Here is a 22926-nt window from a genome sequence, read left to right on the forward strand (position 1 = left end):
TTGGAATAAATCAGAACGAGAGAGCTAGAATAGTGAGTTAAGCCTCATACTAGCTCTCTAAGAGTTAAATCTCGAGGAGTGATTCATCTTGAAATCATCTTTCCGTTGTGTGCTAATTTGTCAAAGTGATATTTCACTCACGAGTAAGTAAAATAGAGTGAACTGAGTTAAAACGTAGTGAGCGAGTTAAATCGTAGTGAGTTAAATCGTAGTGAGTGAGTTAAAACGTATTGAGTAGTGATGTGCAAACTGAGTCAGAATGAGTGAATGACTTAAATTTTAGCAATGAATGAGATGATTTAAATCACCACGAAGAGTTATTTCAACTCACCTATGATTTAACTCTCCGTGCCGACTAGCCACTCACTCATTGCGTTTTAACTCACGCACCTCGTTTTTACTCACTAGAGAGTTAAATATCGTATTGGCATATCGTGAGTTCATTCCGATGCTCATTAACATTCGTTTTGCTTCATTAACATTTTGCGATACATTAACAAAGTTTTGCCAAAAGATCGCTTCGATATCATATAATAACTGACGAGCAGTATAGTTGACAATTTTAGTGCGACCGTACACACAAACAAAAGATCTACATAGTCCCTCTTAAAATATTTTTTTTTATGAACAATCTATCCTTACGGCTCGTTACCGTATTGTATTTTCTTAAATCATCGTGTGAGCGTGACCAATGCGATATGCCAATACGATATTTAACTCTCTAGTGAGTTAAATCGAGGTGAGTGAGTTAAAACGAGGTAAGTGAATTAAAACGAGGTGTGTGAGTGATTAGTCGGCACGGAGAGTTAAATCATTATTCAAGAATAAACTCTTGAAGAGTGAGTAACTGATAACTAGTAGGCTGAGTAACTGAAGATGTAACTCAGTATTATAACTCATTCACTATGATTTAATTCACGCTACTGAGTGGTTATTCCCATCACTAGTATTGAGTGAGTAAGAACGTTGAGAGAGAGGCTTGATCCGGATGACAGAGGTTGAGTGGCTAGTCGGCACGGAGAATTAAATCACAAGCGATTTGAAGTAACTCTTCGTGATGATTTAAATCATCTAATGCATTGCAAAGCTTTAGAGTCACTCACTCATTCTGACTCAATTTGCACATCACTAGTTGATCAAGTCCATAGCACCAGAAAAAGATTTGAAAGAACAAGGACGTTTGGAGGTCCAACCTGAAAGAGAACCGGTTGTCATCCGTCTTCTGACAGCTACTGGCGTTCCTCCCTCCCACAAAATGCTACTTTTTCTATATCTTTTTATTCATTATTACGTTAAAATCACAGCAGTCTTTTAATGATAAACTTGTTCAACTGTTTGTTTGTATGTGGTTTGATTTGTGGGTGTAGTTGTTTTCCTTTTGTTGCAGGTGTGTTGTGGTTACTTTCTACAACTAATGCTTTCTCCCTTACACTTCGCCTGCCTGCCTTGTCTGGTTGCGTGTGGCGCGGGGTTACGGTTTGCGCAAAGTATTGAGAAATCCGATTTAGTAGTTAGCTGTTGTATGCAGTAGTAGTTGTGGGCCGACTTTTCTGTAGCGAGTTGCTAGCGAGTTTGCAGATAAAGTCCGTCCGTCCGTCGTTATTAGTTTAGTTTTTAAATTTCTTGCTTTCGCTTTCTGCTCTACGGTTTCCGGGCGCTGGTTGGTTGGTTGGTTGGTGTATTTCTGTGTGGTTTTTGCTCTCGGTTTTGCTTTTGCTTCCTTTACTTACTAATTTAACCATAATCCATCATTTATGGGTGGCTGTCTTTTTTTCTTGCTTTCAGTTGGTAGTCAAATAGTAAACGCAGTACAGAGTTCAATATGGAAATACTAGCCACTATCGAGCTATTTTAGTATGCATTTTGTATAATATATGTAGGCTAAACCTAATCACTTACATGCGAATGTTTTTGTTTTCTCCTCCAGTGCAGCCTCCTCCTGCAGCCAAACGGTTTTGCTTTCCATTCGCTTGCCCTTGTCCACAACTGCGCACGGAACATATCTGGGAAGTGTTTCCCCTCCATCATCATCAACATCTATTTGCACTTTATCCTTTGCCTTTTGCTTTTTGATCCTCCCCGTAACGCAACTCAGCCAACGACATTGGACGACATCTAAATCGACGCTGCCGGGCTGATACGGATTTGTTTTGTTAGCTATTCTACACTACCCTATCGAAAGTTTTACGGGGGGAGGGGGGTTTACAGACAGACAGACGGTTTTTGCTTACGTGTATTGGTTCATGTTGTAATGCTTAATCTTGTTTTAGTAAGTGTTTTACTTTTAGTGTTGATTTGTGCTGATGCGTTGTTGCTCGCTACGACTTACCACAGCTTAGTATAGGGTAATAGAGGTGTGGCTGGCTGGAAAAGCTTTTCAGCATCAGCCAGGGGCACACTAGTGTAGTTCCTCACAACACGACTACACCCCCTCCTCCCCCCCCCCCCCCCATCAATAAATATATAAATCTCTTCTTAATGCTTTACAATGTTGCCCCACAAACACCGATTCTCCGATTGCTCTGAGTGTGGTTTGATGATGTCTGGTTTTGTAGTGGATTCCTATACATACAAAGTGGCCAAGTATCAACCTTGAAACGGTCTATGACAAGGATTTGGTGGTCGAAGAAAATCTAGAGCTCAACGCGCAAGAGCATATGTCTCGTACTCTACCCGGAGCCCAAGGCGAAGTAAGCGCAGGAACTGATGTGACAAATGGGGGATAAGTACTAATCTTCCTCATGCTGAAAGCTCCTGCCACCGAGGATCCAAAGATCACAATAGCAACTACATTGATTGCGATTATAGGAAAACTTCTTCGTAGTCAGACCCCGTTCCATAGGATCAGTTAAGCAGGACCCGTTGATCCTCTGGCAAGCCAAGATGGCGTCGATGACGCTTGCGCCGGAAACGATCTGTTCATGAAATCTTGAATAAAATGAGGGCTCTGAGCGCGCTCTTCGATTTCAAAGAAGTAGCTCTTCGCACTCTTCGGCCTCTTCGCCCTCAGTGAGTGCTGGGCTCCCCTGACACAAGTTAGTGTGCTGTTGCCCTCTCCGCTTTAAAGAAGAGTTACTTGATCCAATTCGGCCAACCGTCGATACAGAACTGGTAATTCCGAAAGGACTCGAAAATGGAAAGCTGATACCCTTAGTAGCTGGGTCCGATTGATCGAAGGAGGTTTGAAGTCGTCTTTGTTCGACAAGTGAATAAGGGTCGCCTTCAGCTATAAAAAAAAGTTCAGATAATCTTTGATAGAGCTGAGCTTCCATAGGCCGTTACCCGACTCGTAGACCAATTGCCATTCTTCATTGCAGTTGATGAGGATTCGCAGTTACCCAAGGTATTCGACTCTCACATTTCAGAAAGTGGTACGAAATATGCTCGAAGGTATGGATATTCGAAAAGAAGAAACCCTCATGAGAGGAGAGGATTCTAAACCCGATTTTGAGAGATTGCTCAGACATAGATCGTTTCATTCGGCTTACGTCAATAGCGCCACGCTGAAGGGGTCAGGGTTGAAATCGTCGTACAAGCTTGGTTATTAGTGACAGAGAAGACGTCTCGTTTAAAAGTAGTATCAAACACACTTCCGCTGCTCTACTAGTAGGCAGCAGTGACGCCAAATATTCTAATGTTCCTGATGATTTCGCTTCTACATTTAAGGATATCCGGTTCATGTCATTTGGCCCATGAGCCTAAGAAGGATCACCTGGTCCGGGGGAGGGGGACTGACGATTTTACGCAAAAGCCACTTAAATAAGGAATGTCCGTTTGCTTTTGTCCTCCGTCTCTGTCTCTTAACATCTTCTCTTTCGATTGCATTTTAAATTACTATCCTTTAACGCCTTGATCCTTCAGTTTGCATCATCACTCAATCAACACCACCACTACACCACGAGCATCATTGTAACACGCACACGCACACACAAACATTTGGAATGTATTCGCTTGTAGAAATTGCACATATTGGTTCAGTTTGTGATCCAGGACACATCACATCACACGGTTATCAGAATGGATTTGTTTCCCCTTTTTTTTCTCCCTCTCTCTCTCTCGCTACTTGTTCTCCCTCTCTCTGTCGCGCACGCACACGCACACACCGACTGCATTTACAACAGCACCGGTGTATCCGTTCTTCTTCGAATGTATAGTTAGTGCTTCGCTTCGCGCCCCTTTAGTCTTGCCCTAAGTTATCTAAGCCCTAAACTTTACGGCGAACAACGTACAACGAACAACGAAAATAGAAAACGATCGACGAGCGGTAAGGCTCGTCTTGAGACGCAAACACGCACACTTGTTCGACAGCTTACAGAAGAACCGATCATACACGACACGACATAGTATAAGTAGTAGTAGGACACTTGCACCTTTCTTTTGCTATAATGGAACGTCTCTGTATCAACGAATGCAGCACAACCGTTGCGGCTGTCTCGTTTGAACACAACATATTAGATAGCTGAGCATCGATCAAACCTCAACCGATAGAGTAAAGAGTCTTCGAGAGTAGCGAACGGCTGCAACTGAGTGGTTGTCTACGCCAGTCTACTCGCAAGAAGGTTTGCTGCTGCTGAGGGTGAAAGTCATAACTAAATTTGCCTAACCTGTCCCTTCCCTTACTAAGCCCGTGTGTGGTTCAACCAATTTCTAATGAGTTTTGTTTTGTGTGTTTAAACAAATCAACAACACGGTCACATCGGTTTTGCTGAAACGGCTACCCCAAAATATTGCTAGCGACACTCATGAGAAGGGAGCAACACACCGTCGTCGTCCACCAGCACACACGCTTGCTGCCCCGGTCATCGGTACGTACCGATACGCTGCTACCACGTTGCTTAACCATTAACAATACTATACACGTACGAGCAAGGATACAATCTAGCTACTGAACTATTTGCGGGGAATGCGGGCGAACGGGCAAAGAAAGGCGAACGGCGATCCTCGTCAACCCGCGGCGGCAAAATTAAGGCATACCTATTAGTGCTGCTGGTCTCGGGCTCGTCCCGGCCCATTAGGCAGCAATAAAATTGGTCTGAAATCGGGTTTAAAATGATAAGCCTAATAAATTAACGAACCAAATACTACTCCTGCACGGTGGCCTCGGCTGGCGCGTCTTAACCATTAGTCTTGTTTCCACAAGAGAACAATTGAACTAATCGTAACCCGGTGAGATTAAAACATTGTTACAATCAATCCGCAACATGTTTGGCGGAAGTGTGTGTGTGTGTGTGTGCTGCTGCTAAACGCATGTTGCGTTTTCCGGATAATTCGTACTAAAGATTGCATTTAACAGAAGAAAGTAGAAAAAAAAATCACTAAAAATCCATTAACTTAAACACTCGATTCCGTCTCTACACCGTCAGGGAGGTGATAAGCTGCTGGCAGAGCTTCCCATACTCGTACTGATCGCCCGAGATCCGCCGCAGCTTAATGCCCTTGCTAGTATTGCTGTCCTTGCTGTTGCGGCCCTCGTACACCTGCAGCTCGATCTGCAGCCCGCCAGAAAACTCCAGACTAAGGTTCGAGCGCGCATCCGCACCGGAACCGTTCCGACTGGATGGACCGCTTGCGCCATCACCGCCGTTACCCGTCAGCTGATGCGATCTTCCCCCAGCCTCATCGCCCGCAATGCCCGTCCCAGCCGCTCTGCTACTATTCGGATCTGCACCGACCATTTTGCTGGCCCCGTATCCACTCCCGCCCGCCACACCGTACACGCAACCCTTCGGTGGCATCGTGGAGTCTAGCGTGCGCTTCACCATCTCCAGTATGCGCACCGAATCGAGCGACGAACATTCCTGCGGCAGCGGCAACTCGTAACACTCGTCCGAGCTGTGCTTCGAGCTGTCGCACAGCGAATCCGGACTCAGGCGCGCACCGTCCTGCTCCGAGTTCGAGTCCGCACTCTTGAACCCCGAACTGGCGGCCGACGGTTCCTGGCTGGGCGAAAGGTTCGAGTGGTTCGAATCGTTGCTCAGGCTGTCATCGCTAAAGCCGAGCGATTTGTCACTGCCCCGCCGCACGTACGATTCGCTCATGTCGGACGCATCGAGCTTGGCCGAGGTGGTTGTCGCTGTGGAGTTGTTCTCCGTGTCCAGGCTTGCCTTCCGCCCGACACCGCGCGTTATCGAAGGCATATCGCTCGCTGGTTCCGTGATGAGCAGCCCCGAAAAGCCGAGCCCGCTCGTCGTCGCACTGCTGCCCGTCTGGCAGTTGAGCGAATCGTCACTGTCGCCGTGGCTGGAGTCGGACAGCGCCACCAGCGTGATCTCGCTGCCCTGCACATCGGTCAGACAGATCTGTGGGTGCGTGTGCTGGAAGCTAAGATCTTCCGGCGATGCATTTGCCGAATGGCTCTTGAACGGTGCCGACCCCGACGCGCCCGTCGAATGTTCCTCCTGTATGATGCAAAGATTGTTCGGCGATGTCGGTGGCGTGGCGGAGATACGCATCGTTTGCGGCGGTGGCGGTGGCAACAGCCCGTAGTTCTTCGGATCGAAATAGTTAACCGGGGTGGTGGCGCCGGAGTAGCAGCCCGCCACTATCCGGCCGGAAAAATCAATCTCCACACTGTTCACGATGTCCATGCTTAGATCGAGCGGTTCGTTACAGGCGACGGACGGGAAGGATGATGCAGCGGCGGACGATGTGCCACGGGTAATGGAACCACCCGCCATCGTGATACTGCCCGCACCACCACCACCACCACCACCCGTGTTCAATGTGCTGAGGCCACGCGTAATCTGATGCATCGGTGATGCAGCTCCACCACTCGCCGATCCAGTCCCGCTGGCGCTGCCCATGTTCCCGCTGCATCCACTGACGATCGAGGCCGGTGGTCCGGGCAGGATCGGTGAGGAGCAGCCGCTGGCATAGTAAACGGGCGACGGGCATCCACTGTTGCTATTGCTACCCGCGTACTCCAAACCGGACAGATGGCACATTCCCGTACTGGAGGCAGCATTCACCGGTGACATTCCGGCTATCAGATTCGGAAACCCGTACGGATTATTGCCAAACGCTCCGAACGTGGGCCCTGCACCTCCTCCTCCCGCGCCTACGTAACTCGGCTGCATACCTCCCATCGGGAAGCCCGTAGGCCGTCCGGCCATGGGATAGCCAGATCCAGCCAGACCACCACCACCACCATGCCGTAGCGTCGCATTCAGCGGTGAAACACTCTGGCTGTGCTGTAACTGCAACAGATTCAGGCCTGCATCCAGCGTTCCACCCATCATACCCGCACCACCACCAACACCACCGGTCAACACCGTCCCAACAGTTCCGCCCCGCACCAGCCCCAGCTGGTGACCGACCTCGTACGGCATTGTGCGTGTGTTCAGGATGCTGTTGGCCGCCTCGATCGGCAGCCGGTTCTCCTGCACCAACTTCTCCAGCCCCGGCACAAGGGAAAGCATCACATCGTTCGGTACGGTTATGTCCGGGTAGGTTGTGCGATCGTCCTGCACGAACGCTTTGCAGTGCATCGGTGAACCGGGCAGGCTTACGGAATTGTCCGCCAGTGGAGGACTGGGCGTGATGAGAAGATTGTTGCGCTGCTGCTGCGAGGCTGCTATCGCGGCGGCGTGCAAACCTTTCTGCAGCTGTTGACACTCCTGGAACGGGCCCTGGAACTGGGACGTTATGCGGGAACCTTCGGACGCACGGCGTACCGGACTGTAGCGGCCTGGTAAATGAGAGACAAGCAATCGCGGCGATTAAGGTTCGCTTGAACAGCTATGACGAAGGTGGGGAAATGATATATGTGCTAAGCGAAACTATGTTTGGATGAGCTTTCTAGCGTGTGCGTTAACCAAATAGACTGACTTTAGAGCTAATGCAATATGAATTCATAACCGTTCGGAGTAATTTCTGAGCTGATTGTTATGGAGGAACTCCAACGAGAAAACCCCGATGATGCAAGGATTTGATACTTTTAGTCTTCATAAGAGCTCACCCTATAGATCACGAGGAGCGATCAGAGGGAGTCATCAGCCGGTTAGAGATAGGTGTTTTATTAGAGACTACCAACTCTTCCAATGCTCCTCTATAAAAGCAAATACTAATTCGAAACCATAGATATGGGAATAAACTTAGAGACAGATTGCCACTCCTTTCATGGGACGGCTAGAGCGCCGGTTAAGCTGGTAAATAAGGTCCTGATTTCTCTCTAAAATTAGACTATTTGGTTTAACGCACACGTTACTACAGAACTAGTACACAAGCATGAGATAAAGCGTGCAAGACACATAACACCTTACTCTACCGGTAGCCAACGAAACAATAAATCTTAAAACACTAAATAGCGCCTACTGTTACGATCTAATGAGGTTCGAAGAAGGAAGGAATAACGCAGCTTAATGAATGTGTTAATGTGATGGCTACGGTTTGCTGTCCCGTTCGGTCCGGCATGTTCGAAATGGTCGGGTTAATCGGCGACTGTTTCGGGTTCCATTCTTCCACGTGTGATAAAGCGGTTCCGTTTTGCCAACCGTCCGATCGTCAGCCGCCGCATCGGCGGCCGCTACTACTTACCAATTTCCTGTACCGTCGGAAGCTTACATGTGCGGGTGGCGTACCGTCTGTTACAGATCTGCGACTGTACCACCGTTTGCTGCGGTGGCTGCTGTTGCAGCTGCTGATGGGCCGGCGGTGGCGTCGGAACCGGCTGACCGGCCGGACCCAACACACCTGCTGCCAGGCTCGAATGGCAATGTGCCGCAGGATGCTGCTGGAAGGTGGGCGGTGCCTGTATCGACGCTGGCGACAGTACCGACGGTCCGGCTGGTTCGTGCTTCGAGACGGACGGTGCGGACGGACCGCTACCGTTGGGTCCGGCACCCGGCGACGGGGCCGGCGCAGACGACAACAGCGAAGGTGGCAAATAGTCTCGGTTCATGCGCGCTTCCACCTCCCGTATCAGGTCCGGGCTTATCACTGTGTCACACCATTGTAGCCAAGGTGTGTGTGTGTGTGTGTGTGTGCGTTTGTATCATATTTGTGTGTTTGTGGTTCGCGAATTTGTTTGTAGAGAGATTTTCGGTGTGGTTTTTTTCCGTTGTTGTCGTACAGCGCACAAATATTGATGCACATGTTTTGCGTTTCACAGCCATAAAAACAAATCGTATTTACACGCGGGAAAAAATAAAAAAATAAAAACAAAGGGAAGAAAAGAAAAAGGGAGGAAAAAAAGGCAATGGCGAAAAATAAAATTGGTTTTAAAAATCAAACAAACGACTCAAAAGAAAATTAACCAAGAGGAAGGAAAGGGAAAAGGGTTCCACTAAACTAGAGCTCACACTTAATTAATACAACGAAAAACAAACAAACAAACAAACGGAATGATGTAAAAGGAAGTAAGAGGGTTCAAGTTTGAAACAGTTCAGCTCAGTACAATAATTTGAAAAACAAATCGTGCGTGCACAACAGTTACAGAATAAGAGTACCTTACTTTTCTGAGCTAGAGCGCAATAGTTTAGCGACATGCAAACAAAAAAGAGAGGGCACAGTAGAAAGAATCTAAAACTCAAACACATCGATCCCAAAGTGTGTACCCACAGCTAGCGAACACGTGATCCCAAATCTTGCTGGCGGGACTGCCTCGCGATTCCTCCCCCCACCCCAACCCAAACTTACCGGGCGGACGTTCCATGACGGTCAGCAGACCGGTACGTCGAGTTCGGCCTCCTCCTCCTCCACCACCACCACCACCAGCCGCCGTTCCGCTAACACCGCCACCGGACGAGGGTGCGGGAGAGTGGGCCTGCGGTGGTTCCATCGGTGACGCATTGCCGGCGGATAGATCATCGGTGCAACCGACGGTATGGCGCTTGGTGCAACCGCGCCCATGCATGTATCTACAGGAAAAAGCAAACAAGAAACCGAACGTTGTAAAGCTATCGGGCGCGACAATCGAACAGCAGAGCAGCACGGGTTGCATAATTTCCCGATTCTAGCAGGCGGCTCCCTCATTACTATACCATCTCCGGGGCTTCATCTTTGCCTATTCGCAACGAGCATCATTTACATCCGAAAAGGGCGTCCGCTGCGGTTTGTTTCGCGGAAATGGAATTCATTTTCGACACCACGCCACGCTTGTGTGACTGCTCCTCGCTTTCTCGATCCCTCTTGGCGGGTGCATGCATAACGCGAAGGATTACCGCCGTGCAGAGGCACGTACGTGCTTGTACTGGCGTTCTGATTATGCGGCCCGCTTCTGGCCACGCTACACCCGACTTCATTTAAGCAAATCCAGTTAAAACATGCCGTTACAAGCAGACCATCGCCATCGATCAAACTTACATCATTTGCTCGGACGCGTTAAGGATTTTAATCCATCTTGTCTTGTTAGCTTTACGGTCGTTTTGTCGTTTTTTTTCGAGTGCGAGAGAGATAAGTGAAACCATTGCTTTTATCACAATGTGCGTACATCTGCTGTTTCTAAAGTCAAAACTAATCCAAATAAAAAACACACACACACACGCACGAGTCTGATTGTTACGCACATATTGTAGGGAAAAATCGAAAACGTCCGAACGGGTAAAGGCATGGAAGAAAGCAAACAAACAAGCCGGGCAGCGGACGTTACACGTCACGAGCGGTCTCGTACGGTCTTCCGGATAGGAAGCTCCATCTAAACAAAGTGTGTCCGCCTCGTACAGCATCGTGTGTGTGTGTGTGTTTGGTTTGATTTTAAACGTACGCCCTCCGGCGAAGTGCGTACCGTTCCATTCAAGGGCACGCAACACAGTATCAACAGCTAGATTTTGAAACCGAAAATGAAAAAAAATGTATCCATCGCCGAAGCGCCGGTTTCGAGAAGGAACGAACGAACGAACCCCCAAAAATACAAATAAAACCATTCTGTACAACCTCTGCTGACGCATTTTTGATAAGCGATCATCATTCGGTTGGCAAAAAGAGAAAATGGGGTCTCTTTTTTTCCATCTGAACACTGACGGATCATGGGGTCGAAATTCTTTGCTTCTGTGTCACACGGTGGTTGCGCTACTGTACCTCTGTATTTCATCGTTCGAATCATCAGTTCCCTCACTGTTGGGCGTCTGTAGCATCACGTGGTCCATGATCATGGCGGAACTGTTTACACCACCACCGAGCGGTCCAAGGGAGGCAGGAACCGACCCGTCCACGGCTTGCTGTGTTTGCGATTGCTGCGACTGCTGTTGATGGGACGACTGCTGCGACTGCTGCTGCTGCTGCTGCTGGTGTGGATGATGTTGATCGTGGAAGTTAGTAGAGGACGAAGGATAGTAGATTTGCAGATTTGCTCCTCCATCTGATGCCCGGCGTCCAAAGGAGCTTGCTGAAAGAAGGAGGAAGGCAGGGTGATGATGATATTATCAGCCCCACCGGGTGGTGCCCATCCGCACAACTTATACTCACTTGCACCCATCACAGTCGGCGGCTTCAGCAGATGCTGATCCTTGATGGTTAGATTGTGTACCGGTTGGTTCTGCAGCGATGGAATGTTGATCGGTACTTTCGGTGTCGGCGGAACCGTGGGTTCGTGTCCGGCGCCACCGATCTTGAAGCTGATCGGCACGACGTTCGGGTTCACCAGCACCTGCTCGTGTGCCACATCGCCCGGCCCGACCGTGTGCCGCCGCGTATTGCCACCCGCACCGTTCGCACAGCTCGGCGGGAACAGATAATGGTCGCCGGTGGCTGTCGTCGCTTCCGACGATTTGGCCGTGCCGGGCGAGCAGGCGGTTGGTGTGGTGGCCGTCGATGCGCCCGTCTCCAGATCGTACTTCTCCAGCTCCTCCGTTCCGGCCAAACCGGATGATATGTTCAGTATGGTTGAGCCGACGCTCGTCAGCGGGCTTAACCGTTCGAGCGAATCGTTCTTGATGACCTCGGTCCGATCGACCACGCCGGTCGTAATACTGGTCTTGCGGGAGCGCGAGTACGCCAGGCTGGCGTGATGCTGCAGCCGGCCCTTCTCCTTCCGCTTCTGCCGCAGCTTGTCCACCAGCAGGTTGTAGATGGCGTAGATATGGTCGAACCGGCTTTCGTGCACCGACTGCGCAATCATGTCCGCGGTTAGTCCGGGCAGCTGCAGCATATGCGTCATCACGACCGTGTCCAAATTTTCCGACTCACGTGGCGCTACCTGCCCTATGACCGTGCCGCCTCCCACACCCATCATCCCACAGTCACCCGCTTCCAGCATCGGAATGGAATTGTACTGCTCGAGCCACCGGTGGTGAGCAATCTGCTTTAGCGTGTACCGCCGTTCCGGTTCCACCACCAGCATGTGGCGTATCAGCTGCTCACATTCCTGCGACATGAAGAACGGTATGCGAAACTTGCCCGCCACCACCACACTGCGCAGATCGTGCAGGGTCGAGCCATCGAACGGGAGGGCACCGCACACGAGCACGTACAGCACCACGCCCAAGCTCCAGATGTCCGACTTCGGCCCATCGTACTCGACGCCCTGGAACACTTCGGGCGCCGCGTACGGTGGCGACCCGCACCACGTCCGCAACGGTTGGCCCTCGACGAAGGTATTGCTAAACCCAAAGTCGGCCAGCTTCACGTTCATCTCCGTGTCGAGCAGCACGTTCTCCGCCTTCAGGTCCCGGTGCACGATCCCCTTCCGGTGGCAGTAGTCGACCGCGGCCACAATCTGCGAAAAGATGCGGGCCGCTTCCTCCTCCCTCATGCGCCCGTTCGCGACCAGATGATCGAATATCTCGCCCTGGGCCGCATGCTCCGTCACCAGGTAGATCTTGTTGCGCGACTCCATGACCTCGTACAGGCGCGTAATGTGCGGATGATGTAACACCTTCAGTATCGATATTTCGCGGAACGTCTTCGCCAGGTTCTCCTCGTCCAGACACGTTTTATCGATTATTTTAATTGCAACCTAGCGCGGAAGAGCGAATCGCGCGACGAGCACGGAAGAAAAAAAAACGAACGAAAGAGTTTTGGCGTTAGCTTTAGGGCATCGGTAGACATGAAATAAAGACGAACCCGCAATGTTCAAAAAATGCGTTAGGGCGGCAAGGACTTGGTCGGGAGTTCGTAAAACGTTAAACCGTTTTTTTTTTATGCTTCCTTATTTATTATCGAGGTCGGTGGGTTATGTCAATAAAGCGCGGATACTTCTCCCGACCGGGTCTGCTCCTCCGAGTGCAAGAGTGTCGGAAGATAGGGGCCGGACGGCTAGGACCGTGTTTGTGCGGATAAATTATTCACAACATCTGATTCGACCCAGCCAGCCGCTCGCGCCTCATTACCGGTAAAACCGTGAGGTCAAAGCAGCACAAATCGGGCAAAATGAATGCAAATACTTTCAACCCCTTGTCCTTCCTTTTGGCCCTTATCCCACACCCCACACACATACACATGCAACATCCGAGGCCGAACCTGCGACAGAGCGACTTATTTTAAAATGTCCCAGGGCATAAAATTGGACGGTGGTCCGCGAGGAGTCCTAAACAAGGACTTGCCGGACAGCGCGCGCAAATGTCCGTTTTGCACAACAATGTGTCGGAAGTATACCGTTTATGGGTCATAATGGTGGGTCGCGAGAGGCCCCGGAACGAGGACGACCCCCTTGTTTGTCGTCATCAACTCAGATTACGCTACGTCGCAGGTCAGCAAGTAGTCTTGGGACAGTGGCAGTTACACAAACCATCCAGTTACACAATTTCCACACCGTCGGGTTCCTTTCGCCCCCCCGGGGATCACGTCCAGTCCGACGTATGGAGGCTCGTTTTCGATTGGTCCCATTTTAAACTTCTAGTCAAGCCTCCTCGCGTTCTGTATTTATAAGCCAATCGGAAACATGGTACAGTGAGCGAAGGAAAAAAAAAGTCCAGCGGACAAGGGAGAATGTCCTGGTGCACCGGCTGGTGCCGGTTGACCATAATAGATGGATTTCCTTCATTTTTAGGTCATTAAAAGTTCACCATTTCCTACCTATTTCTACAAGTCCGGGACCCGAGTTTTGCTGGTTCTTTGGCAGGTCCTCGCTCGCTCTCTCTCTCTCTCGCCATGTGTGTTTGCAGACACACATGGACACCGGAATTGCATATCCTTCGGCCCCCGGGGGCAGTCGTGACGACTCGCGTACTTTACAATACGGCGAGCACTCTCCACTGCTGATCGATTCGTCCTCGGCCCCATGATGCTAGCACACAAATGGTGCATTATTTCGAGGGCTGCTACCTGCTACGAAACGTTCGTCATTTTACCCGATTGCGGGGGAGCAAAACACACAAGCACACACACCTCGGTACGATCGATGTTTAAGCTCAGCGATGTGTCCTCCAAACAGTTGGATCCAATCCAATCGGTACCACATTCGGAATCGGAAAGAAATGGGTCCGAAAAACGAGTGCCCCCCACCACCAGCAGATCGATTCCGGTTGATGGATATGGCCGGGCCGGTCAATAATGGCAGGGATTCAATAATTTCACAATGGAACTGTAATGGATGGAAGATGCTTGTGCTTTTGATACCGAAAGCAAGGCCCAGCCGAGGGCCAAATGATGTCGCAAAACGGCAAAACAACAAACACCAATGCCAAAGACACATAAAACAAGCATTCAAGTCGGTAGTGTTTGCGATAACAATTAACACGTCACAGCACAGCTTTGTGCCACAGTTTCATCAGCTGATATTAGAGGCCGTCTAGACAGACACCGTTCCCTGTCGGATCCGGTTAGCATGCACGTGACACCCCAATATTGTTCGCTCCTGTCATAATCATCGTACGGCAAGAAACGCTTATGTTCGCTTCCGACGAACATGGTGGAAGTGATGCACAGACCTCCCCGTCAGTGTCCGTTACTGACCGATGGCACCAGAGATCGTCGGGTGCAAAAACAGATAACGTTATCAACCTTTGGTACCTTTTCCAGGGTTGAAGTTGGATAAACGTAGCCCCCGGTAGGCTGTCGACTATCTTTCGATAGTGGACTGTTGGACTTGTTGTTCAGGAAGCTTTTAATTAACAAAAAAAAAGCCAACCTTTGCTTCAACAAACCTGGACCTATGCTCTAGGCGCACGATAACCTCTCTCACACACACACACACACACGCAGACGCTGCTAACTAGTTACAGTTTAATCAATAAGCAAATCGTCAGCTCCGCTCCAAACCGGCCTAGGCTGATCATTGGCACTAAAGACACTTTTCGAGCCGTCCGAAGACAGGTTTGCTGGCTGCGATAGTCAGAGCCACGTTGCCGGTGGCACATAACCAGTTAGCGGCCGATGGGCACTATCGTAGTAAGGGCAGCAAATTTCTCTTCAAGGTTTTGTACCCCGGCAGGATGACCTTTAACCTCGTGCGCGGGTCGCCGAGAGCGATGGGGAGCGGGAGATTATGGGTTTGGTTTTATGATTATGCATTGTCTTATTTTATGCCACCAGCTCCTGCAATAAGGGGAATAGGCGAAAACACTAATGCATGTCGTAAACTCTTTTAATAGTGTTTAATTTTGTTTTTGTTAAACCTTAAATCCGTTTATAAATTTAAAACTTATTTATTCATAAGAGATACCAAGTTACTCAGTAAAAATATGATTTCAAGTTTAACTCGAATGGAAGCATCTTAAAAACCATGTAGCAATAAATATGTTATGCTAGATGCACAATTTAAGTTGTAGAAACGTGGTGTTGATCTTTAACACTAGATTTACGGTCGTTTCTGTTACATCAATCTCTACTTTTACTCTGAAGGGTTTTGGAGAAATGTTTAAACGAATTGACGAGTTGCGGTAAGCCTAATGTTAATACAACAGGACTTCTCTTCTTCCTTGGCACTACAACCTAGAGAGGTCTTGATCTTGGCCTGCCATTTCTACTTTCTGTGACTTGATTTCACCCGTCGCAAGGTAGTCAGCCCTGCGTACGGGGAGGCGGTCTGGATGGGATTTAAACCCCGGTCATGTCGTGTGAAGTCCGGCGCCACTGTAATCTCGGCCACCAGACCGCCCCAATACAACATAACTGGGTATCGGGAATGCCAGCTGCTGTAAAAAGGTACATAAATTCATCAGATGGCCAACATATGACCTGGCAAGTAGTTGAGTCTAGAAGAAGAAGATGCATATCTTTATTTCTACAACGGGGGCATTGTTGAACGACACAAAATTCCATTTATCAAGAATCTTACGCTAATAGCTTGCATTTAGGAGATTTTGTTATTGTCAGTTATGAGTGACCAGTCTGGCCAGTTGCCAGCGTTGTGGATATCAAATTCTTCTTCTGGCAGTACATCCTCGAATGCTCTTGACCAATCCGAACCTCGTTACAGTTAAACCAACTTAATTATCCCAAAAACTACGGATTGAATTCGATACCAGAGTTGAGCTCTTGGATTCTGGTTTAGATTAATCTTCCTATACTCTGATGAATATGTCATTTTTAGAGAGACATTTGCCGAAGACGTAAGAGAAAAAAGGCAAAAGCCTAATTATTTATATTTAACATCCATATCGCAACTGAAAAGTGTTTTTTACTTCTATTAAGTCTAGAAAGTCACGTTGAAAATGATTACATTGACTACATATCCAAAAGACACAAGAAAAATGGTGATCTTGATTTGGTGGGACCAGGTAGGAAATAATGTATTATGAGCTGCTAAACCTGATTGAAGGCGATAATAATAGGAGTTTCGAATTTCAAACATTGCTCTGTTTGCTTATCTGTAACTCACGATCGGTCAAACAAGCATAATATGTCTTAGCCGCAATCAAGCATTCAATTGACACTTCGATCGCACCGAAAGATGATCCGTTCTTCATCCGTCAAAAATATTGACAAAAGCGGTAAAGCCTCCGGGAAAAAAACGCTTTAAGATAACTTTTACACTTGACTAGCAGCAGTCCAGCTCACAGACGCTAACCAAAAAAAATCAATTCTCGGAGATGATTTTGGGGATTTTTTCCCTTTTTTTCGCAAGCAAGATTGCTCGTCCAATTATGGACTATTCTTTAGCTCTTTTAGCGGACTTTTAGCTGCTTTGAGCGTTTCTGACTAACTCAGCTGACTTTTCATCAAGTTTATTTTTCGTGGTAACTCAATATTTATCGATATGATGAACCTTCGGTTCGATTTGAACTCCTCATTACACATAGAATCATTTTCACCCGCCCCAATGGCATTGTGTGTGCCATTGAATTACCCTTGGGCCAACGATAGCAGCTGAGCATCATGGGCACAACATTTTGTTGGACTTCAGAGTGACCGCATTCGAAGGGTAGGCCAACCTGCTCAATGTACTCTTTGTTGAAAATATTTTCATTAAACGCCTAATACTCAACGAACACACTGGTCTTTCAGTAACTGGCTCATATGGTCCACCAAACTCGATCATATTTGCTCAAATTTATCGACATCAAAGATAGCTAAATTCCAGCTCAACGTCGAATTTAACAAACATGATTTAAAATTACGAAAGATCATTTTCTATTACTTGTAATGCCTGGAGCGTGTTTTTCCAAAGTTCTAGAGGAAACATAAGGGTATAAAATTTAACTAAAACATTCTAGACCCCAGAGAATGTTTATACTGTTGAGGCATGGTTGTATCATTTGACCACATTTTGCTACCAGCACGACTTGGAATTGTCTTGAATAGTTTGCGAGACGTAGCCCACAATGCACTGTGATTGTGATTTGAAGTCTTGAAATCTTCTTCTTAGAGGCGTCGTAATTATATTCCAGAATTCATGTGAGTCATTTATATTAATTTTTACACTGTTTTTTATACGCTTCTCCAATCGCTTTACATTTTTATCTAAAAATCTGTGTACTCTTGGCGACAAGTTAAACACCTCGTGTGTGGGATAAATTAGCATTCCTAACTTAAGATAATCACAGCCTTTAATTTAACCTTAAGCCTTTAATTTAAGAGTATAGGGTAAAGCTTCAACCAAAGAGTGCATCAATCTACAAACGATGGAGCTGTTAAGGTTAAGCGATTGATGTCCTAAACGATGGTAACATTCCACGCAACGTTTCCCTAACTGTTTAACATAATCCCCTGAATGATTGCAAATTTCTCCTAAGCTGCTGTAAGTTTCTAATAAGTTTGGTTTATTCGTTCCCTACACTGGTTTCGAAGTTTCCTTACATAGACATCTATCGCGAAGCCTGTCGATAAACATAAACCACTGGTTTGGTTATATCGACCAATAAATTTATCTACTCGAATTGGCATCGCGAACGCCTACCGCTCACGAGTCGATAAAAAGATAACGATCGATATAAATACTGTTCGAGTAGTTACGCTATCTGTCAAATTGGCTGTAAAATCTCTGGTTTGTTTACAAATAGCAACACAAGATTGTTATTGCTAGTGGGAAAAGTTTGGTTAAAAATGTTTAATGCATTATTTTTAACGGATGATGGTGATGATGATCATACAAATCTTGCAGCATAACGAAGGCATTTGTTACCAGGCATTTTGAATTACCTGATAAAACGTAAGGGAAAACATGTGTGGTGGAAGTGACCATCGATTGCATTGATACGTGGAAGGATGCTAGGAGGTGTACACCCTGAAGACGGGCAGTGGTTTACAGTATGACTAGTCAGGTGGTTGCTGGCATTAGTTGCCGGAGAAGCGCACACTGAACTTTGATGAAGAGCCTTCCGAATGGTGTCGCAGAGCGCGTGTCGTATGTCGGATTCGCGCGTGGCCCGGTATTAGGAGATTGAGGGTTCCGTTGGTCATTACGTTACTGGTAGCTTGCCAGCAACTTAAATTATGCGTGTTGTGTACTAATCCTTGTTGGATGAGCAGCCGTTGCCTATTTTTATAAGTGTTCATGATTTTAAGTTTTTCAATATTATTACATTACATGTTGATTGTTTAGATTTATTCAAATTTCGAAATTCATTGAAATTCTCGGCAAAATCATGATAAATATAATTTTCAGCATTTTTTTTCCTTTTACGACCTAATAAAATCGTTAAATTTACTAGAAAATTTTTGACATAGCACATAAATAGTACAATTTTTTTCCTAAATCCAACGTAAGCTCTCAAATCCGACTCCGTACCGTTTATCAACTGGTTCGTGGCAGTAGATAAATATATCGATCGGTAGTGCCAAACTGTGTCGTTCGCGATGCAAATTAACGACTTTTTTAACCACTGCTCGACTTTTTCCTCACGATTTGTATGACGGGCATGACAGTTGTTACCATCGTTTTACGGGTTGACAAATTTGTTGCGTTGCGATACCATTCCGCCATGATAGTCGTTATATCGATCGATATATTTATCAACTGATGGTTAATTTGGTTGGCGATAGGTGTCATAGATTGCCTGTACTTACGAGGTAACATTACAGACACTGTAAAATTCTATAATGTTTGCTATCTAAATATCTCTGACACAGGCTCAGTAAATAACAGTCCCAGTAAATCAGTAAATACAGGAAAATCTATTATGGATTGTTTGATGGACTAATAAGCATTTGTTGATTATTGATCCATGTTCTTAGAGTTCAATTGGGACTTTATAACACATCGAAGAACACATAAGATAACTTCATAACTCATAACCAACAAAAAAGGGACTGTTTGTATACAAGATAAAACAACCCAACTAAATGGGAATATCCAAACTCCCAACTCTAGCCAAACCATCCCGATCATGCGTGATCTCTGCAAGCAGCACATCTCTGCCTCATTTATCATACACACCCAGCGAGTCCCATTACTACTCAACCCAAACTCAACTTATGATACAATGATTGATGAAATTATGATAATTCCTCCCATCCAAATCCCTCGCCCCCTCTCCCGTCCAACTGGGGGCAAGGGTTATGTGTCTGTTTCCACCACATGCGTACCTTTGAGTTTGTGATGACATTGGAGGCCAGCTTCACCACGGCAAAGTTACCTTTGCCGATCGTTTTCTCCAGCTCGTAATATCCCACGCGCACCAGCTTCTCGATCGACATGGCGGCCTGATGATGGGGGGGATGGGAATGGTGATGATGATGTTGCTGCTGTTGCTGTTGCTGTTGTTGTTGCTGTTGTTGCTGGTGCTGCTTAATGGCGGCCATACCGATGCCGCCAATCGCTGACGGGAACGATTCGGTCATTTTGACTGCTCTCAGACTCCGGTAAGCCGTGCCGTAGTACTCCGGTTCCCGCCCTTGTGCACACCTGGAACCGCCTCCGCTACCAAGCGGCGAAAGTGCATCCGTCGACGTCGATCAGCTGTTGCGGGTGGAATGGTCCCGGTGTAAAGCAACATTTGTATGCTTCGCAGGAGGTCTACACTTCCGAATGTAGGACGGGACTAGTAGTAGCGGGCAGGACACACTTCACCAGCCTCATCATCATCTTGCACACTACACACACGCACACACAGACGGTCCATGTGGCGCACGAAGAGGAAGATGCTGTCTGCGCTGTCTGCTATCTGCGGTCACGATATTACGCGGGTGTTTTCACTGCACGGCTTGCTTTAATCTTTAGCCACACTACCCACTAACTAACACACACACCCGTTCCGTTGTGCCGTTTGTGTGCCCGCAGGCGGCTGACTGGGGAGACTGTATGTAGCCCGCGGACTACAAAACTGCTCGAATCGTACCGCGCGCGCTATCTCGCGCGTGTTAATTCACGTGTTTTTTTTTCGCCTCTTTGTGGTTCAAACCCACACACGGGTAAAATCACACAATCATCTTACCAACACTTTTATCGGTACCGTTTCGTTTACTATTATCACCAACACGCGCACACATACACACGTTCGCGTCCGCGGGGAAGTCGTTGACGGCGATCAGCGCACACTTCGCTGTTATTTCGGACGACACCACACGGTCTGTCTGCCTGCCTGCCTGGTTGTGGTTGGAAATGGTAGCAAACAGAATGATAAAATAACAATTGAACGCATAGATTAGGCGGGAGCATCGCATCGGTTCCGTGAGCGCCCAACCAACCAAACAGCACGCGCGGGGATACGTCGTCGCTATCCGTGGCCGCGCTATTTATCACCAAATCATCACACTATCATTCATGATCACCATCGTCGTCATGCCCTGTGGTGTAAATGAAACCCCAACGATGGGACGTCGTCAATCCGATCGATCGCGATTTTTAACAAACACGTCCACGACGGCCACGGTGACGGTCCGCCGACAACTACACACACACACACACGCATCAACAAATTGGGATGAAACTGGTTCTGCCTGCTGATGACGGGTTGTCCTCCCAATCCCAACCACCGCCGACCCACCCCAAAAACGAAACAGGGCCCATTACGATTGCGGAAAAGCCGAACGTTTTGGTCGCTTGATTGGTGTGTGTCCCTGCTCGCACGGACCTCCGGTCCGACCGACAGGCAAATGAATTCGCATTTTAATCAAATCAAAACCCCATCCCTCGTTCGATGCCTTCAAACCTCAGCCTCCGCGGCATCTCGAGATGCGGTTTGCTGCGAGAACATTCGCAAGCATTTTCCTTGGCGGATGGGAAAAATGACCCAATAAAACTTCATCTCTCCAACAAGGGAGAAAAAGGGCAACCCTTTGCGGCTATCCGCTGCTAGGGCCGACTTGCCACTTTCCTAACAACAACAACAACAACAACACTGAGGTGACATTTGCTCCACAACCACCCTCACTCGCTTTCCCACGTTTCCCTTCCCACTGGGAAAAGACCATCATTCCGCGGAAAAACAGGAGCAGTGCGGTGGCAGCATCTTTCCATCGCGTATACGCAGCAATCGATGCGTCGTTTCTCCGCTGTCAAACCACTTCATTCACAATGAGCGACGGTGCGCGGAGCACAGGATGGGCGGTCTGGGGTGGATGGATGGGTGGTAGAAAAGGGGTGAGAAGCGAGCGAACAAATAGAAAAGAAACATACACGCTCACTTCGGGCACCACACGTACCTACGCACACACACACACACACACACACACACGCACGGAAAGGGAACTCCAAAGAGCCCACACAGCAATTGGGTTCTTCTTGTTCTTCACGGTTCGGCTTCCTGTACAGGTTATTCTTTCCGTTTTTATCGCGTACGATGGATGGGGGAGAGCCCACCCTACTACACACAGGAAGTGATGAAGCCCTCAGCACATACACACACACACACACCGTTGTACCCACATAAACAGACACGCATGCACACAACAAACCAGCGCTATCTCCGCCGAATTTCTTCTCGTCAGCGACCTCTTATCGTACAAAAATTCCTTATCCGAACGCACTGCTTTCGTCTTGCCAGCACCACCCCCTTTGTGGCACCCTTCACGAAAACCTCGAGACCCCGACACCACACACTACTTGCTGTGCCTGCGTGTATGGTTGTGTCTGTGCGTGCGTGCATTCGTGGAAAAGGTTTCTCTTTCGTCGCAGTTTTACGGCCTGGCCTGGCGCACCTTTCGCACGGTTACGGTGACGCAGTGGAATGTGTTATCCCGCAACGGAAGGACGATCGTTCCGCTTCACTCTTTTTCGCTGTTTCACGCGACCACGACGACGGCAACGAGGTTCGCAACACGGGATAAAAAGCGATAAAAGGCGCTCCACAAACGCGAAAACAATGGTAAACACAGGAGCCAGTCTGGCGAATATCGGTCGATGTGACAGCTCGGGTGGTTGGGGGTTTACGGTGTGCGGTTGACCGATCGAGTTCGGATTGGGCTCAGCAAGCACCGGTGGAGAAGGTGCGATGCATACGTTCGAAATAACCGTTAAATTACCGGTTCGGGTAGCTTTTGTGAAGCTTCACGTGGTATTTGGTTGTAAATTTTTTTGGTAAATTTTTATTTCTGGTTATATTGAGTCAATTTTATCCCTCGCTTGTCAGTCAGTCCAGCACACGGAACTTTTATTAAACGACTAGCAAAAGTTGTTAAAACTCTTTGCAATTCGAATCTTAGTGGCGAACAGCAGATCCCTTAGAGTGA

General features: G+C 47.9%; 1 protein-coding gene across 4 annotated transcripts; it reads right to left on the reverse strand.

The window, feature by feature from the left end:
• Positions 1–1259: 1259 nt before the first annotated feature.
• LOC118516422 lies at positions 1260–22588 on the reverse strand. Of its 4 annotated transcripts, none has more exons than XM_036062290.1 (7): positions 22396–22588; positions 19843–20837; positions 11404–12892; positions 11017–11323; positions 9637–9857; positions 8536–8937; positions 1260–7687 (listed from the first exon to the last, which is right to left on the reverse strand). In XM_036062290.1, exons 2-7 carry the CDS (start codon positions 20095–20097, stop codon positions 5352–5354), a joined length of 5010 nt encoding a protein of 1669 aa, XP_035918183.1. In that variant the 5' UTR covers positions 20098–20837; positions 22396–22588; the 3' UTR covers positions 1260–5351. The 4 variants fall into 4 exon arrangements, with proteins under 4 accessions (XP_035918183.1, XP_035918182.1, XP_035918184.1 ...); XM_036062289.1 differs by having other exon boundaries at positions 19843–20841; XM_036062291.1 differs by lacking the exon at positions 22396–22588 and adding an exon at positions 22153–22170 and having other exon boundaries at positions 19843–20841.
• Between the last annotated feature and the right edge of the window lie 338 nt (positions 22589–22926).

Source organism: Anopheles stephensi, unplaced genomic scaffold (assembly GCF_013141755.1).
Source record: "Anopheles stephensi strain Indian unplaced genomic scaffold, UCI_ANSTEP_V1.0 ucontig291, whole genome shotgun sequence".
NCBI lineage: Eukaryota > Metazoa > Arthropoda > Insecta > Diptera > Culicidae > Anopheles > Anopheles stephensi.